The sequence below is a fragment of the Ursus maritimus genome, unplaced genomic scaffold (assembly GCF_017311325.1).
Source record: "Ursus maritimus isolate PB19 unplaced genomic scaffold, ASM1731132v1 scaffold_20, whole genome shotgun sequence".
Classification (NCBI taxonomy): Eukaryota; Metazoa; Chordata; class Mammalia; order Carnivora; family Ursidae; genus Ursus; species Ursus maritimus.
In genome coordinates, this window is record NW_024424453.1 from 47,226,533 (window position 1) to 47,244,240 (window position 17,708).

The following is a 17,708-nucleotide window of genomic DNA, read 5'->3' on the forward strand; positions in this document are numbered from 1 at the left end:
AAAGCTTTGGGCACTGAGTCTCTAATGAACCTCCCTGGTAGACATTTCTCACATGTTAGGATTCATCCCTGGAGGAATTAAGCTCATACTGTGTGACTCCATTGGGAGGGGGAGGTTTGAACCTGGTTTCCTCTGGGCTTTACCACATATGCCTTTTCCCTTTGCTGATTTGCGTTGTATTCTTTTGCTGTAATAAATCATAGCTGTGAGGAGTACAATTATATGCTGAGTCCTGTGAGTCCTAGCCAATCATCAAACCTGGAGGTAATCTTACGACCTACAACACAGCAACAAATATTATCAGAATTTGATAACAGAATCTGTACTGAAAGTCTGAAAACACATTTTTTTAAATCCTAGATTTCTTTTTTTGTGGAAAATAAGGAGTAGACTATTTCATTTTACAGAAAAAATGTGTATTTTGATAGAATAACATTCTCATGATATTAGTCAAGAGCAGATGGGCTTTCTCCATGAGGGTCAGGGGACATGGCCATAGCAGCTCCAAGCATACATCCTTATACCCTGGAAGTCTGAGGGGAAAGCACTTTTCCTGCCAGCCCCAGTGAGAAAAAGTCCAGAGAGAGATCTGATTGACATGATGAGGTTCATACGCCCATAAGTCTTGATGGCCACAGTAGTGGGCAGGTACCGTGACTGATCAGCTTGGGGTGGGGCTAGTAACCCAGAGAAGGATGGGGGTATGGCAGCACAGAGATGGCCCCTGAGGCAATGGCTGCCAACTAAGAAGCCTAAGAAGTCGCACTCCATCGGGAGTGAAGAATGAACCCCAGAGAGCCCTGAACCCCCACCACTGGCCTAGTTGCCATCACACCCCTGGAGGAGCTGCAGCTGCCGTATCCGGCCCCAATCACCATCACTGCAACGGTGAGCAGCGAGGCCGAGACCCAGCAGCTGCCCGCCGCCCCCGCCCTCAGCGCTGCCTACACCATGCCAGGCACCACGGGCGGCGGCCCGGGGGTCTCACATCCACGGCACCTGCCATCGGGGACAAGAATGTCTTCTCAATGAAGGTTTTGGGACCAGTAAAATGGTTCAATGTAAGAAAGGAATATGGTTTCATCAACAGGAATGACCCCAAGGAAGATGTGTTTGTACACCAGACTTCGATAAGGAATAACCCCAGGAAGTACCTACCCCAGGAAGATGGAGAGACTGTGGAGTTTGATGTTGTTGAAGGAGAAAAGGGTGTGGAGGCAGCAAATGCGACAGGCCCTGGTGGAGTTCCAGTGTAAGGCACTAAATATGCAGCCCACCGTAACCATTATCGACGCTATCCACATCGCGGGGGTCCACCACGCAATTCCCCGCAGAATTAGCAGAATAGTGAGAGCAGGGAAAAAAACGAGGGATCGGAAAGTGCTCCCGAAGGCCAGGCCCAACAGCACTGGCCCTACCGAGGGCGACGCCACCTTACTACATGGGGAGACCCTATGGGCGACAACCACAGTATTCCAATTCTCCTGTGCAGGGAGAAGTGAAGTGAATAGAAGGTGCTGACAACCAGGGTGCAGGAGAACAAGGCAGACCAGTGAGACAATATGTATCGGGGTTATAGACCATGATTCTGCAGGGGGCCTCCTGGCCAACGACAGCCTAGAGAGGATGGCAATGAGGAAAATAAGGAAAACAAGGCGATGAGACCCAAGGTCAGCAGCCACCTCAATGTCGGTACCGCCGCAACTTCAATTACAGATGCAGACCCCCAGAAAACCCTAAACCACAAGATGGCAAAGAGACAAAAGCAGCCAATCTACCAGCTGAGAATTCGTGGGCTCCCAAGGCTGAGCAGGGCTGGGCTGAGTAAACGCTGGCTTACTATCTCTACCATCATCTGGTTTAGTCATCCAACACGAAGAAAAGATGAAATTCCAGCAACAAGAAATGAGCAGAAGATTGGAGCTGAAGATCTTAAGTGCTTGCTTTTTGCCCATTGACCAGATAAATAGAACTATCCACATTATCTATGCAGCATGGGATTTTTATTATTGTTACCTAAAGACATCTCTTTTTGGTAATGACAAACATGTTTTTTTTTTTTTTTTAAAGCCTGTTTTTTCTCAATACACCTTTAAAGGTTTTTTAATTGTTTCATATCTGGTCAAGTTGAGATTTTTAAGAACCTCATTTTTAACTTGTAATACAAATTTGGTTACAACTTGATTTTTTCAAAAAAGTCAATAAACAGCAAGCACCTGTTAATAAAGATCTTAAATTTTAAAAAAAGTCTAAGAAGTCACCTTAATTCTTAAAAAAAAAGAAGTCTAAGAAGTCACACTAATTGTGGATACTGTACCCATATTTTGGCCTTTTAGGCAAGTAGCTTTTTTCCCCACTAACTTTTTTTAAAGAGTGATTGTGTTTTCACAAATATCTAATGCTTCATCCTTTTTAGCGGGGAGCTTGGATGCCATCAAATTCATATGAAAAACTCACTTCAACAAGCACTTCTTGTCAGGTTCCTTACTCTGTGTTGATCAGCTTGTTCTCTGATTTCAAGCTCTAAATTCTGACTCCTTGGCTCTGATGCTTTTTCTAGACCCTAGTTTTTACAAGTAGATTGGGTTTTGGTAAACATTTTTCATCTGCTGTGGTGCTAATGGAAGCTACATTTGCCTAGCCAGTCCATCTGGGTCTACCCATCAAGGGTATGGCATTAAACAACTGGTACCTTGGTTGTTTCTCTCAGAAGAAGACTCTCAGACAATGGTTTGAGCCCCAAGTTGCTTATTTGAGAAGTGGCCCTAGGAAACTCCATCTAGATGGTAGAGAAGTGAACAAGGAAGATAGGCAGTAAAGTGTGTGCTATTAAGCCAGCTACCATATTGGTGATTAGAGCTTAACTCTGATGGGGAACTGGCAACCAGTACAGAAGAAGAAACATCTTGGAATTGTCCCTTTGGAGGGGTGAGGGAGCTGGGATGTCAATACTCCATCTACCAGTAGTCATTAGTTGAGAACTGTTCCAGCTTGGTAATCCCTAGGTTCTTCTGGTCTGCTATGCCTGGGCAAGGCAGACTTCAGTTTTAGAAAAAAGTCTCAGGATAGAGATATGGCTATGGACTGTTGGGAGTCCGTTGCAGCACAATTAAAGGAGTGAAGTTCGAGGAATGAGTAGGATGCTGAAAGCTGCTGCTGCAACTGGCAGTTTTTTGTTTGCAGACAAAAGAGTGCTCAGGAATTGAAAAGCATAGGCTTTTTCTATGATATATAAGCACTTGATAATTTCCACTTGGAATACCTGCAGCTTCAATATCTGGACAATTTCTCAGCATCCTTGGTCCTGCTTAGTACCCTGGTCCATGCCTGGGTGTGGGTCTCTTTTGTCTTGCCAGGCTTATGAGGAACTACCTGAAAGCAGGGCCCAGTGCCCCTTCTCCTCTATTTTCCTTACTGTAGAGCCCAGCACAAGGCCTGGTCAAATGAGAGCTCATGGTATAATTGAGTTGATGACCACATAGGCGAATACTGCTCTATAAATGGACGAGAGAGAGAGAGAGAGAGAGGGAGAGAGAAAACAGTTGGAATGAAAGGTCTTTGCATAGCTCTTGCTTCTGCCTGCACGGCTAGGTTCCGTGTTGGTCACGTGTCAGTTTCCTTGTTATTCGTATCTCAGCTGCAGTGTTACCTCCCCGGGTCATTCCTGATTCCATAATTGAAAGTAGCCACCCAGACACTCTCCAGCACATGACCCTGTTGTAATTCTCTGCACAGCACTTATTACCATGTAAAGCTTTCCTTGATTGTTTATATTGTATTGCCTGTCTCCCCCATAAATACAGGTTATTTATACTCTGTTATCTTCTTTATATAAGAATAAAGTTTCCATGAGAGCAGTGTCATTATCTGGCTTCCTCACTGCAGTACTGTCAGCACATACTAGCGGATCAATAAATATTTTTTGAATCACAAACAAATGAAAACAACCTCCGTTTGGACCCTAGACTCTTATTAAAAAGATTTAGGAAAGAAAGAAAGGCCCCAGGGACTGAACAGAACATCTAGATTCCAGAAGAATCTGTAGGATTTTCACTGGGAAAAGAGGTAACATTAATTAATTAAAATTGCTTTTATTAAAATGGAATCAAAACCATATTATGTGTGAGGTAGAGTAACAACAAAATGAAGATACTATGTATCCAGCTTAAGAAATATACTCAGGATCACCTTAGTAACAGAAGTTTATTACAGAGGTTCAATAGCATGAGATAGCACTGAACGTCCTTTCCTCCCTAGCCATATTGTTACTTGGGGTCCCCCAAAGTCAGACTGGGATGTCAAAAACCCTCATGAGGAAGTGGAAAAATAGCTTCACATTTTGTGGAATAAACCTAACCTCAAATTATCTGCTTTCTTTGTTCCATATCCTCATCTCAGGAGAATGTGATAATGACAGAAGTGTCACCACAGTTGCAAATCCTGGGAAGCAGGCTTGGAAACCCCAGAGAAAGGCCCAGGCCCTGTGTAGGCTGTTGGGAGATCAGCCTGACCCTGAGAGTTGGAAAAGGGCAGACAGGCTGAGTAGAGGCTTAATCTTGAAGCAGGAAGTCGTCTGAGAAGAGACAGCGGTTAATACATTCTGGTCAGGTTTGGTCTTTATCTTTTTAAATCACCTTTCACCACTATATTGATTTCTGGGTCCTTTAAGAGGGATGGCAGATATTTGTGCCTCAGGCTGTCTCTGAAAGCAGACAGGTAGAGGTAAGCTGGGGCACATAAGACAGCTAACTGGCCTGCCCCAGCTTCTCTGGTGTATCTCCCCAGAAAAGGGCCCTCTGGAGAATAGGATAAACTGTGGCTTAAATAGCCTTGGCCATTTCCAGAGGCTTGTGATTTGCCCTGCTTCAGTCTTCTAAACGTGGACTGAAATACCTTCCAAGAGACAAAGGGGGGGGGGGAACCCAGCAGGTCACAAACTCCTTCCCTCTGAGGGAGAACTGGACTTTGTCTTCAAGGCTATTGCCCCTGCTACACTTGACTGCTATAGGCTCTACTGGCTTGCTCAGAGCCCACACATTGAAACCTCTGATGCTCTGTCACAGACCCTCGCCTACCTTGCCAGTAGGAGACAGTTCCTACAAGGTCAGACTCACCTTGTTCTGGCAGAAGCCCATCTCAGGGGCTGCCATGCAGCTTTTTACTTTCTTCCTCCTCTGACATCTAGGGCCGACTTGGCTACAAAGGCTGCTTATTAGTCCAGGAGAGCTAACTCCCCTGTAGGCAACCCCAACTCTGGCGGACACTTCTGGGAGATTTGTATGCTTTGGAGATGGTCCCCCCACCCTGGATTGGGCCCTTATTGTCTATAGCAGTGACCTTGGTAACGCACCCATTTAGTGGCTTTTTCTCTGTCTCACTCTCCTCATGGCCTTATTCCTACTTCCTGAGATCATCTCCCAAATAAACAGCACCCAAGGCCTTGTCTCGGGCTTGTTTTAGGTGATACCCAAACTGAAACATCAGCTGGTGCTCTCATTCCAGCTCTCATATGTAAACAAGTCAAGCTGCCTAGTAAAGGGAGACAGCTGCCATCCAACTCCAGCTGATGGTTGCCATGTGGACCTGCAGGCCCAGCATTGCTAGAAATCCAGGTTTAATGGGAAATCCCCTCTAAATGTTAGCAACTAATTCAAAACTAAAAACATTGCATAGTGCCCATCATATCTGCAGACCAGGTCAGGCCCATGAGCAGCCCACTTGGCATACAGTATGGGCACCAACCCCATGAATGGGGGGGTCTATTAAAAGGCTAGAACCCTAAGGATGGAAGAAAGGGTGAGGGAACAAAGAACAGGCTTCTTCCCAAACTTGAGAAGGGCCCGAAAGGGCCAGAGCCCTCAGATAACAACACATCAGAGCACACATTAACACACACATTGAGTGTTTACTTCGTGGCCAGCTCTCAGCCACAGTATCTCAATCTCACAGCCTCAGGAGGCAGATACTACTTTCATTATCCTCATTTTATAGGGAAACAAGAGCTCTCAGAAGTTGCAATTGAGCTGGGATTCAAAATGAGGTCTCGCTTCACTATTTACACATTATAGTCTCTCTGGGTTGCAACCCTTGATTCCTACAAAAGGATCCAGGCACTGGATGTTCTAATTTTAGGTTCACTTAGGAAAATCTCCTTGCCTTATTTTACAGATAAGCCTCAAAGAGGGAAAGTTCTTTATTGAGCAAAGCTAATAAAGGCAGAAGGGATGATAAAATAGGAACTCACCAGTATGCAATCCCTAATGAAACAATGGATCAAAACTAGGTAGATCATAATTTAAGCAGAAGGCTATTGGGTACCTGATTAATAAATCAAATCAGGTCATTTCTGGTGTGATGTGAAAAGCAAGTACCTCTTACCTCCTATGATGTATACTTGCAAAAATATTAGAATCTGAGTCTGGATGAGCCTCTACATCTACCAGTTTATAGTAAAAGTGGGCAACAGTAGGACATATTTAATGACACCATAGGGATACACTAGGCGAATCCAGAATATGAGAAATTTTAGGGCAAATGACCTAGTTTTTCCAACAAAGGGCAAAGAACAAGGGGAACTGCTAAGTACTTTTTACAGAGACTTAGGGGACATCAGCACAATGCAGCGTATGAATCTTGTTTGGATCCTGAGTTAGACAAATAACAAAAAGACATTCTATAATTGACAGGGCTGCTGCTCCAAAATAGGGTACTTTGCCTTACTGAATATTTCAAGCCGAAGAATCTGAGAAATGGCAGATGCTGGAAGGACTCTCTGACCTCCCATGAAGCAGGTCATGAGACCCCCATGTGAGAGGTGCCCTCCCGATACCCAGAAGAAAGGAGCATCCTTATCTCTTACAATGGAGGGACACTGAGAATTTGAATGACAAGGCCATGCTAAGTTTCCCCAATTTACTACACTTAGCTGATACCCTTCTGTCTTCTCAGTTTTCCACAGCTTTCCACTTTTCATCAAATCCCATATAAAAATACTCAGGTTTAATTGTTTCTTTGGGTCTTTATTTTTTTATGAAGGGCTCCCATGTCACATAAAACTTTCTTTTGTTAATCTGTCTTTTGGGATAGAGCCCCAGCCAAGAACCTTAAAAAGATAGGAGGAAGAAGGTATTTTTAAAAAGTATTTGAAAAGATATTATTAGGTGATATTAAGTAATAACTAAGAATTACTATTGACTTTGTTAACAATGATAATGGTGTTGTTACTTATATTTTTAAGTCCTTAGTTTTTCCGGAAGGCCAAATGGAACACTTACCATATGAAACTCTCTATACCTCAATATGAGTGTTTTGTGGAAAGGCAAGCTTTATTTCAAAGCAACCTGAAAAGAATAATGAGGTCCACAACTACAAACTGGTAGGAGGGAGCACAGAGTTACACATCCATTCCGCAGGGCCGCAGTTAGGAGTCTCGCCAATTTCTGTTGGTTGCCCACCACCTGCTCAGTTTCCTCTTTATGTTGAAACTGAAAAGGTAGAATTGAAGATGCCCATGATATCTCTGTTACCCAAATATGCCTATTTCAGGAAAGAGGACATCTGGAGTCAACTTAATCTGCTTAATTATTAAAATAGATATTTACACTGAGAATACAGTTCATTTAGTAGCTTTCTTCACATTTTTACATTTTAAAAAGAGCCACGGAAGGTTCAGTCATGTTTTAAGCAGTTGGGTTGGTAGAGATCCTGTCTTTACTTCTTGGACATGGATTACACTCAATTACTCCTCATGACAGCCAACTGAAAGATTATTCCATTGCCTTTGAAGCATTGGTTGGGTTGGCATCTGCGATGGTAGCCAAATAAATGAGATTTCTGTGTAACACATGCTGGTACCTATGCGTGAAAAAGAGGCAAAAATTAGAGGCTTTGTTTTGCTGAACATGAACAAAAGACTGGAAAGGAATTTACCCACTCCTGGAATGGCACATCTATTGATTGGATGGTTCAGCATCACCAACCTCCTTGTTTAACACCAATGAAAATCTATCTAGAATCCATCTGTTCTCACTTATCACTTTCATCACTACCTCTCTGGGTCAGGCCACTATCCTTGCTTAGACTATTGTATTGGACCATTGTCCTAACTGGTCTCCCTGCTTTACCTTTGCACTCCTACTCTAGTCCTCACATAGTAACTTAAGTGATTATTGTGCAGTTTAAGGCAAGGCTTGCCATACCTATGATTAAAACCCCCCAAAGGCTCCCATCTCATTCTGAGTAAAGCTGAGCCTTTCTAGCCCTTCTGGTGGCTTACAAGGCTCTATACGACTGGGGCCTCTAGTTATCTCTCTGACCTCAGCTCCTACCACCTTCCCTTTGCTCACTGAGTTCTGGCTGCAGTGTAAAAGAGCACCCCTTCCCAACAATTAGCCTGTTTTACTCTTACTCAAAGCACGTACTATTACATGCCTAACTGTATGATTTCCTCCCTCTAGATTCTAGACTCTAGAATGTAAAGTCCATAAGAACAGAGCTGGTACCTGATTTGATAAAAAGCAGAGCTTGTTTTGGTACTGATTCCCCAGTCGCTGAAACAGTGCCTGGTACTCAGTAGTAATTAAAAAATATTTGTGGAACAAAGTTAAAGAAGGGACAAGGCACTTCTGTGGTATCAATATGAGCTTACTATAGTAGTGATTCTCAATCAAGGGGTAAAATTCTCTACCCAGGAAGACACAGCAGACTGGGGGGGGTGGGCAGGAAGCATGACCCATGCAATGTGAAAAAGCCCACCAAGAAATTTTGATAACTTTCTTACCCATAGGCTGAGAATCACTACACCAAAAGGAATGTTTTGCAACTATTTTCCATATAGAAAAATGAGAGTTTACTATAAACTGCAAAAAAGCAAATTACCAGATGGCAGAACCAAATGTAAAGACTTACCCAAAGATGGGTATCTCTACTATTTCATTGAGCTATTCAGTGAGGAACCATAGGTGATTTTTTTAGGGGATGGGAAAAGCATGGTTTTCTTAGAGATGTCTTCAGTAAGAATGAAATAATGTATTTTTCTATAAGAAATGGAGCATAATTCCTGGAGTACATTTAGAAAAGAGACTATTTTCTCTAATTTTGGTATATAGCTTGAGAGCACATTCAATTACTGTGCAGAATTTGCCTTTGGCCTAACTTGGAAGTCTTTTATTGGTCCCTGTGTGCATTACAGAACTGACTGCAAGTTAGAAAATGAAGGTGGCGGGGCGCCTGGGTGGCTCAGTGTCTTCAGCTCAGCTCAGGTCTTGATCTTGATCTCAGGGTGGTGAGTTCAAGACACCCTGTTGGGCTCCATGCTGGGCATGGAGAGAGAGAAGAAAGAAAGAGAGGAAGAAAGGAAAAGAGAAAGAGAGAGAGAGGAAAGAAATCAAGAAATCAAGAAAGAAAGGAACTTAGCAGTCTGATGGTCTGACCCACTCAGAAAAAGGATAAGCTGGGGATCCATGAGGGGAAAGGGGCCAGAGCTCGCACCTCCTGAGACTAGTTTTCCATGTGCTCCCTTCCGCATCCCTGTTGTCAGCAGACCTGTCTATGTGAAGGAGGTTTACAATGAGCATAATTCAAATTTTGAAGAGGGTGCCACGTCTGACGCCAGGCTTCACAATGTGCTGTCTGCGTAGTCTTGGGCAGGTAAGTAACCTCTCTGAGCCTCACCAGGGATCAAGCACCCAAGACTCCTAGTTCAGGACAGCTGCTGTCTCACCACACTGGTTTCACCCTACACTCAAAAGTCGGGGGGTGGGGCGGGTACTTACTGGACGCACTCATTCGCCCGGCCTTTGTTCTGATACTCCACGATACAGCGGATGAGCTGGTCATTCTCCTCCAAGAGCTGAAACACCAGAGAAGGGGTCAGTGCAGCGCGTCATCGGGACAGCCGGGAACACTGCCCCCAAACTCTCTCCAGTGCGGGGCTGTCCTGCCCCGGTGCCTTTGCCAACTTCGTTCCCATCTCACTCCATACCCCTGCAAGTCATCCACCGCGCACACTACAAGCCTGAGCTGGGGTGCCGCTCATTCCAGGAAGCTTGCCGCACCCTCACCCCTTGGGATCTCAACTAAGGAACGTCTCTCTGCCCGAGTTAGCGCTCACCCGCTGGATCGTCTCCTGATTGACTTCCGCCTTTCCTTTCAGCCAGTCCGGTACGAAGGCCACCGACATCCCGGGAAGCCAGGTTGGACCCCGGCCTCGGGCCCTGCGGACCCCGGCGCATCCAGACCGGAGCCAACCTGCTCAGCTCCAGACGCACTACGGCCGCAACAGGGAACTACGATAGGCGGGACCCACGCTCTCGACGTTGATTGGGTCCTCCCGTTGACTGAGCCGGCGGAACGTCATTTCTGATTGGGCGCGCGAAAGCGATGCTCAGAGCGTCGGCCTCGGCCCCGCCCCTGGGGCTCAGAGTTGTTTGCCCCTCCTTTGCATTTGCGCAGTCTGGAGGGCTAGCCTCGGGGGCGGGGCCCGGCGTCAGCTCCTCGCCTCTTAGGCACTGTGTCCCCTCTGTCTGCGGGAGTACCTTGCCCAGGGTCACAAGGGAATCGTGGCCGGAAACCAGATTTCTGGCTCCAAGTCCACTCCTCCCTCTTTCGACATCACTCTGGTGCCTCCAGATATGCGTCTGGAGCGTGAACCCTAGCCTTCGCCTCTGCCAAGCCAAGCCCTGCAGGGCCTCGGAAAACACTGGTGTTAGCTTTACTCTTTGCTGAGGGAGAAACTCGCACATGTGCCTATTTTTACTTTGGGTGGTAATGATGCTTATTAGGCTTACAGCCCTAAAAAGCAGTATTATTTTCTCCATTTTGCAGACGAGAAAACAGGTGAAGTAACCTGCCTAAGATCTCACAGCTACTACGGGCAAAGCCGGTCGGTATCTGTCCACAGGCAGTATGGCTTTAGAACCCTTGTTCTTAACTACTGCCCACGCACCATACTGCAGAAGTGGGTCGCTGCAAGATGAAAGAAGGAAGTGGGGCCCACCCACCTGAGCCAAAGAGTTACAGCTGGCAACCCCTGAAACTCAGAAGTGGTTGACTTCTCTCTTGTTCAGCCCACCCATTATGGACATGGGAACAAGGTTGGTTTTCCCTGCAGCACAGAGTGAGCAGTAGTCACATCATTTGGGAGAAAGATCTTGGAAGACTTTACTCAAAAGGGGTCTGGGGCAATTCTGCCTCATAGAGCTTCATTTCCCTGCGTGGTGCCCCGATCCAGAGCAGTCTCATCTGCTTTTGCTGGGCTCTCCCTCCATAGTCCCCTTATTCAATCCTGGGAGGAGTCAGCTTTCATCCCATTTCACAGAGGGGTAAACCCAGTGAGAAAAGTGGGGCAACACACCTGCAGGGCTTCCTGCTTCCCGAGCCTGTACTAGTAACCACAAACCAGGCTCCCTCCCCAGGGAAAGTCCCCAGAGGTTCTGCAGAAAACAGAGTGGGCAGAGAAGGAACCATCAGCAGAGTGCAGGCCTTGCTTAGTCCTATGCAGCTCTGTTGTTGTTTAGACAAATGAGGAATGACAATAACAGAGATGGTGTTAAGCTGGGGCAGGCGCAGGGGACCAACCTGGTCCAGCATACAGAGAAAGCCCTCCAGGAGTCCAGATGTTTCTGTATGAAGAGGAAGTAGAAGTTACCCAAGTGACAGATATCCAGAGCCTGGACTCTCCCCTAGGAATAGTCAGAGCCATAGATGGTTTTAGGCAAAAGAGAAATGAGGTCAGAGATGCATTTTAGAGTTTTCCTGGCTATAATGTGGTGAAAGGTAGGGCAGCCAGACAAGAAAAAACAAAACATGGAGAGGGCTATTTGCTGCAGGTGTGCAGGCCAAAAATGGTGGGAGCAGTGAAAAAAGAAATCTGCGTTTGAAAGGAGTTGAGTTGGCGGGCCTTAGGGAATTAATGGTGGAGGGAGAGAGGAGTAATTAAGGATGACTTCTGGTGTCCGGGCTTAGGCAACTGAGAGACTGGTGATGTCATTTATAGAGACAGGGAATAGTGAAGGAGAAACTGACTGGAAGTAAGAATGATAAAGTCAGCCGTGGACATGTGCATGCAAGGTGATGTCATATGGAGATGTAGAAGTTTGTGGCTGGCTATTTGGGTCTGGAACTCAGGGTCAAGGGCTGGGTTGGTGATCTAAGCTTTGAGAAGCATCACTTGTAGAAACTGACTGGAACCATGGAAAGGATAAAGCTGCCCAAGAAGAGTGACTATACAAGGATGTGAATACCAGTTCTCATGGCCAAGGAAAAGAAAGTACAAAGGAGAATGGGGGTTGGGGAGACTAGAGATATAAGAGGAAATCCAGGAGTTGGGGGGAGAGTCATATAAGAAATAAGAGTGACTGAGAAAGCAAGATAAGACAGCAATTACAAAGGCTGTTGAAAGGTCAATCGAGGTAGAGACTAGATCTTTGATGTCCTTAATGAAGGAAATTTCAGTGATGTGTCGAGGCAGCAGTGAGAATTGCCAGGGACAGTGAAATACAGGAAAGGTGAAGCAAATGGAATCTTTAGAGCAGGCCACTTTCCCCAAGAAGTTTGGCTGTAAAGGGGAAAAGGGAACGAAGGTGGTAGTTGGAGGGACAGAAGTTGGTGGGAGCTGAGGGCTATCACTTTAATGGTTGCTCTTTTCTCAGTGAAGGAGGCACCTGGGAGAGTGAGGGGGATGTTGAAGAGTGGAGGATCTGGGGATCATGCGGGTGATTTTGAGGTTGGTGTTGGGGAGAATTAGAGAGAGGCAAACATAGGAGTGCTGGACAGTGCTGAGGACCTGGTAGAGGTGGGCTATGTAAACACATAGCACTGATCTGTGTGGTTGTAAGATTTTTTTCCCAGCAGCACTTCTAGCTCAGGAACAGATTTAGAGAAGCCAGAAAATTGGATTTTTTTCCCCAGAGTTGAAGTGCTGCCAGACAGGTGTCAGAAGAAGAACCACACAGTGGAGGTAAGCATATTGGGAAGAAGGTGTTGGAAGTGATAGACCTTGGACTTTCAGCTGCTGGGGAAGGAAATCAAGATTGGAGAGAGGTGATACGCAGAACAAAGTAGAAGGCCAAGTGGACTGGAGGCTTCTGCAGGCCAGAGAACTGTGGGCAGACTTCTGGGAACAGCCCAGGGACAGTCAGAGATCAGGTGTCTGCATTTACAACTTCGGACGTGGAGCTCTTCTGCGCAGTGATACAGCAGTCCAGGGTGTGACCCTGGAAGTGCAGGGATGAAGAAGCTTGGAAGAGACACCCTCTGGGGTCAGAATGACCAGTGATTGGACAGGAGGGCTAGTACTTCAGGTGCCACGTCTCACTTCTGTAGCTCAACCCACCGTGGTGCCTGAGCCACACTGAGCCCCACTAGCTGTACCAGTCAGAAAGTACAAAGCCCTATTATAAAGCATTCACATTGCAGGTTCTAAGAGCCTAAGGCTCTACATTCAAAAGCTCTGGGTTTTTGTGGGTCTGGCGCCAATTTTTCCTTCCCCATCCAAGCCAGAGCCTTGTTTTCATGACTTGTGGTGAGAAGAACCTGTTTTCATTCACTTGTGAATGCACTTTGAGAGGGAATCCTGGCCTCTTTCCTGGCACATACAGTGAAGGGGTTCCAATCTTCTTTACCAATCAAATCTCATTGATTTTATCCATTGTGCCTTTTATGACCTAGACTCATGATCATTCGTCACACAGGCCAACCCTGACTCAGTGCAGGAGGGGACTATACAAGGGTGTGAATACCAGGAGGCGGGGGTCCCTGGAGGTCGTCTTGGACTCCGTCATAATTCTCTTCTGTTTTCATGTTGTAATTTTTCTCTGGCTATGTAAGGCCTACTTCAATTTCCACCCATGTGGTGATGACTTTCAAAAGTCTGTGTCCAGCCCAGACTGGTACATGGAATGTATATTCATGTATACATTGTATATTCGACTGCCTACATTGACATCCCAACCAGAAATCTCAAAAGGTGCCTCAAATTCAGTTCATCTAAGATGGAACTAGTGATCATTCTTCGTTCCAAAATCAGATCCTCTTCCAGTGTTCTCTATATCTATGAATCCCTCTACTATCTACCATTCACTCCAGGCTAAACCGTGGCATTATCCTTGAAGCTACTTTGTCACCGTTTCACATCCAGATCATCACCAAGTCTTGTTGCTTCTGCTCCTATGTGTCTCTTCAGACTTCCCGGTTCTCTTTCTCCTCACCATCGCTCCAGTCCAAGCCCAAGCTTCAGCTCCATCCTTTCATGCCCAGATGGCTGCATTGGCTTCGCAGATAGTCCTATCAGAGCTTCCATGAGCCTTCTTAATTTTGATCTTAACTACAGCAGCCAGTGATTTTACAAAATGCAAATGTGATCAGTTTTCCACCATCCTAAACTTTCTACCATAGCCTACAAGATCCTACATGGTCTTAGTTCTTTCTAGTGGCTCTCACCCTATTCCTTACTCTCTAAACTCTGAGTTATTTGGGGGGGGTGGCAAAATATACATAACATAAAATTTACCATTTCAACCATTTTTATTTTTATTTATTTATTAAAGATTTTATTTTTATTCTTTTAAAGACTTTATTTATTTATTTGAGAGTGAGTGAGAGAGAGCACGAACAGGAGGGAGGGGCAGAGGGAGAGGCAGACTTCCCGCTGGGGCAGGGAGCCCTACCCTGGGCTTGATCCCAAGACGCCAGGATCATGACCTAAGCTGAAGGCAGATGCTTAACCAACTGAGCCACACAGGTGCCCCCATTTTAAACATTTTTAAATGTGCAGTTTTGTGACATTTAAAATTTTACATTGTTGTGCAGCCATCACCACTATTCATTTTTCAGAACTTTTTCATCTTCTGCAACTGAAATTATGTGCCGCTTAAACACTAGCTTCTCATGTACTACCCCATTTCTTTTCATCCCTCCAAGGAGACCTGCTGCCTTCCTGTTCTTTATACATACTCCACCCTCTGTCTGAATCACTCTCCTCTCCCTCTTTGCCTAGTTAGCTACTAGTCAGCTGGTGTCACATTCTCAAGGAAGCCTCCTCGGACCCCCAAGTTCAGACCAGAAGCTCCTGTAACTTCTCTGAAAAACCTTGTTCCTCTCTGAAGGGCACATAGTTTGTATTTGAGCACATGTGAGTAATTGTTTAATTGTTTGATGGGTGCTCTCACTCTGCCCTCTCTTAACATAGTTTTTAGTGTCAGGAGTTCCTCGTTGTGTCCCCAGTGCCTGGCATAGTGTCCAGCACGCAGCAGGTGCTCAAAATTTGGTGGACGAAAAATAAAGACGAATTCTGTTTCCCTGCATTGGGCCATCCATCTGTGATATCTCTGAGTGCTTCCATCCCCAGACTGGAGTGTGTCCCTCCGGGGTCGGACTTTAGCACCTCATCCAGGGTGGCAGGAGGCGTGCTCTTTGGTTTGTCTATCTCGGGCTTCCCGCCCAGGGGCGCAGACAGCGGAACCCACGGCTGGGGCGTGTCGCGCAGTTACGAGGAACCTCCCTGCCTCCGCACGTCAGTTGTGTTCTCAACCCGGGCAGGAATCGAGCTTAGACCGAGAAGTCTCCTGGCACCTCCGGACGTGGGAATCACAGGCTTGGACATCAAACCCACGCGGGTGAGAGCCAGGAGACGGGAATTAAATTGGGAGGCGCGAGCGCCCCTGCCACACCCCCCTCTACATTTGGGTCGCAGCCCTTTAAGAACCCGTTCATTCAGTACTCCTCCGGGACCGGGCGGGGAAATCGCTCCAGGATTGGTCGGTTCGGGTGCGGGTGTCGCTTAGCAGCAGCGAATGGGGAATTCAAGACTTGCGCATGCGTACCATCGCCTACCTGCGCCTGGGCCGCCAGTGACCTGGGCCGGGTCCGCCCGGTGGGCCGAGGTTGCCGAGGAGGCGGCGGGTGGTACGGCGGCGAGGCGGCGCGACGGGCGGGCGCTGACTCCCGGAGGCCGCCGTCGGGGCGAGGTGAGGGCTTGCGGGCGGAGGCGGGCGCCGCGGCCCGTTAGCCGAAAGCAGGCGGGGTCGGGTGTGGCGCAGGGCGGGCCTGGAGATGGAGGCGGCCCCGGGCCCGCCCCGCCCTCAGGCCCGGCTTAGCCCCACCCGGCTTCGTGGGGTTTCCCGGAGTCATCTGTCCCCCTTTCTTCCCCCGGCTGCTCTGCGGACTCGGGGACAACCGAGGCGCGCGCCTGCAGGAACCCTAATCTGACAGATGCGCGTCGAGCGCTGCTCCCAGTGGGAGGAGAAGGGGTGTGTCCAAATGAGAGAGAGGGCGATCGTTTCCTTGATTATCCACGAAGACCCTGTCAGAGTGCTGTTTAACTTTAATAGCAAACTTTCCTTAGCATGCCGAAATTATACGACTTGGGTTACCAAATACTGGGTGCATTGGACCAGCTTTTCCGAACATCAGGTTTGGAAGGTGATGTACATTTGTGTCCACTATACGCTTACATCTGAACTTCCAGAGCCAGAGGAATAAAGCACTTGGGGGAAAATTAGGTTTTTAGAAATCGGAGCCACAGAAGAATATTCCCAGTGGCGAAAAGTAATTGGTGAAATTTGTTACATGGTCAGAACAAAAAAAATAAGGCTCAGACTGTTGGATAAAGTAATCTTAATTAAAATTTACAAAGGAATTCATCCTGATAAAGGTAATTTTAGGAAAATTAAAATGTAAATAATTGAAAGTGGTTTGATTTGGTAAATAGAAATAAGTTGATATAATAGAGTTTGCTCTGGAAAATACATTTTAGACGATAGTTGTTATAGGTCCAAGTATTTGTGTTGACAACACAGAGGACATCTTGGAGTCGGAAAGTTTTATTCTTAGAAGGAGCCTCAAACCAGCTGCATCCAAAAGGTGATTGATGGTCAGAGAGGAAAACTGACTTATTCAAAGTAACACAATGAGTAAGGAGTAATTGTAACAAGTGGAACCCTAGCCCTCTGTTCCTTCTATTAACAGGTCTCTGATTAGTTAAGTAGTAAGGCTCTAGGAGAAATAGAGTAGCTGTAATCCCAAAGATTGGATTTAGAGAGGCAGAATAAAGTGAAAAGGTTACATAGGCTTGTGAATATTTTGAGTAAGGGAAGTTTGGATTTGAATCCTGGCTCTATCACTTATGCCTTTGGGGCTACGGTTTTCCCACGTGTCCCTTGTAGATTATGTCTACCTCATAGATAGTTATGAGCATTAAACAACATTGTAAGTTTATAAGTTCCTAGCACAGTGCCTCGCATTTAATATTAGCTGCTATCAAGTTCAGTCCTCTACTCTTCTTAGCTATCAAAGAGTTGACCTCAACCCCCTCTCCCACCAACACTATCCTCAAGCAACAGGGAACAAAGGATCCTGAGTGATCTACAAATTGGGTAACCAGTTCTCAAGTCTTGTGGCTGAAGATGAATTCAGTAAGGGTGACATAACTCAATATTGTTTTCTGTATTGTATATTCGAGGAGTAGGTAATATGCCTTATGGTGAAGACTTGTTTGTGTATTTGAGTGCCAAATGAAACTTGTTTTGCTTGTTTATGTTACTCTTTTGCAAGGCTTGGTCATGGCCTGGTCATTTAATGCTGTTTTTCTCTCACGTTTTCTTTCTCTCTCTCTTTTGGAGGGAGGAGGGGGAGGAGTATATGTGGTAGGGATTTGGCAGAGGTCTAAGTGTAAGGGGGGAGGAAAAAACCAGTGGGAACAAGGGTGGCCT

At 46.2% G+C, this 17,708-nt stretch overlaps 2 protein-coding genes and 1 pseudogene across 4 annotated transcripts in view; 2 read left to right on the forward strand and 1 right to left on the reverse strand.

Annotated features, from left to right (window-relative positions):
• SEC22C (SEC22 homolog C, vesicle trafficking protein) overlaps positions 1–17,708 on the forward strand; it is a 46,070-nt gene that overhangs the window by 3,678 nt on the left and 24,684 nt on the right. Inside the window, exon 1 of one of the 3 annotated variants that reach the window (XM_008709838.2) lies at positions 14,827–15,614. The exons of 1 other annotated variant lie outside the window; for it this stretch is intronic. The gene's annotated coding sequence lies outside the window, so the exon portion shown is untranslated. Of the gene's footprint in view, positions 1–14,826; positions 15,615–15,809; positions 15,966–17,708 lie in introns of those variants that run through there. One more of the 3 variants, XM_040636912.1, reaches the window with a different exon arrangement.
• LOC103682102 lies at positions 805–2,059 on the forward strand (annotated as a pseudogene).
• On the reverse strand, positions 7,307–10,298 carry SS18L2 (SS18 like 2). The gene is made up of 3 exons (XM_008709857.2): positions 10,112–10,298; positions 9,774–9,850; positions 7,307–7,854 (listed from the first exon to the last, which is right to left on the reverse strand). Exons 1-3 carry the CDS (start codon positions 10,178–10,180, stop codon positions 7,767–7,769), a joined length of 234 nt encoding a protein of 77 aa, XP_008708079.1. The 5' UTR covers positions 10,181–10,298; the 3' UTR covers positions 7,307–7,766.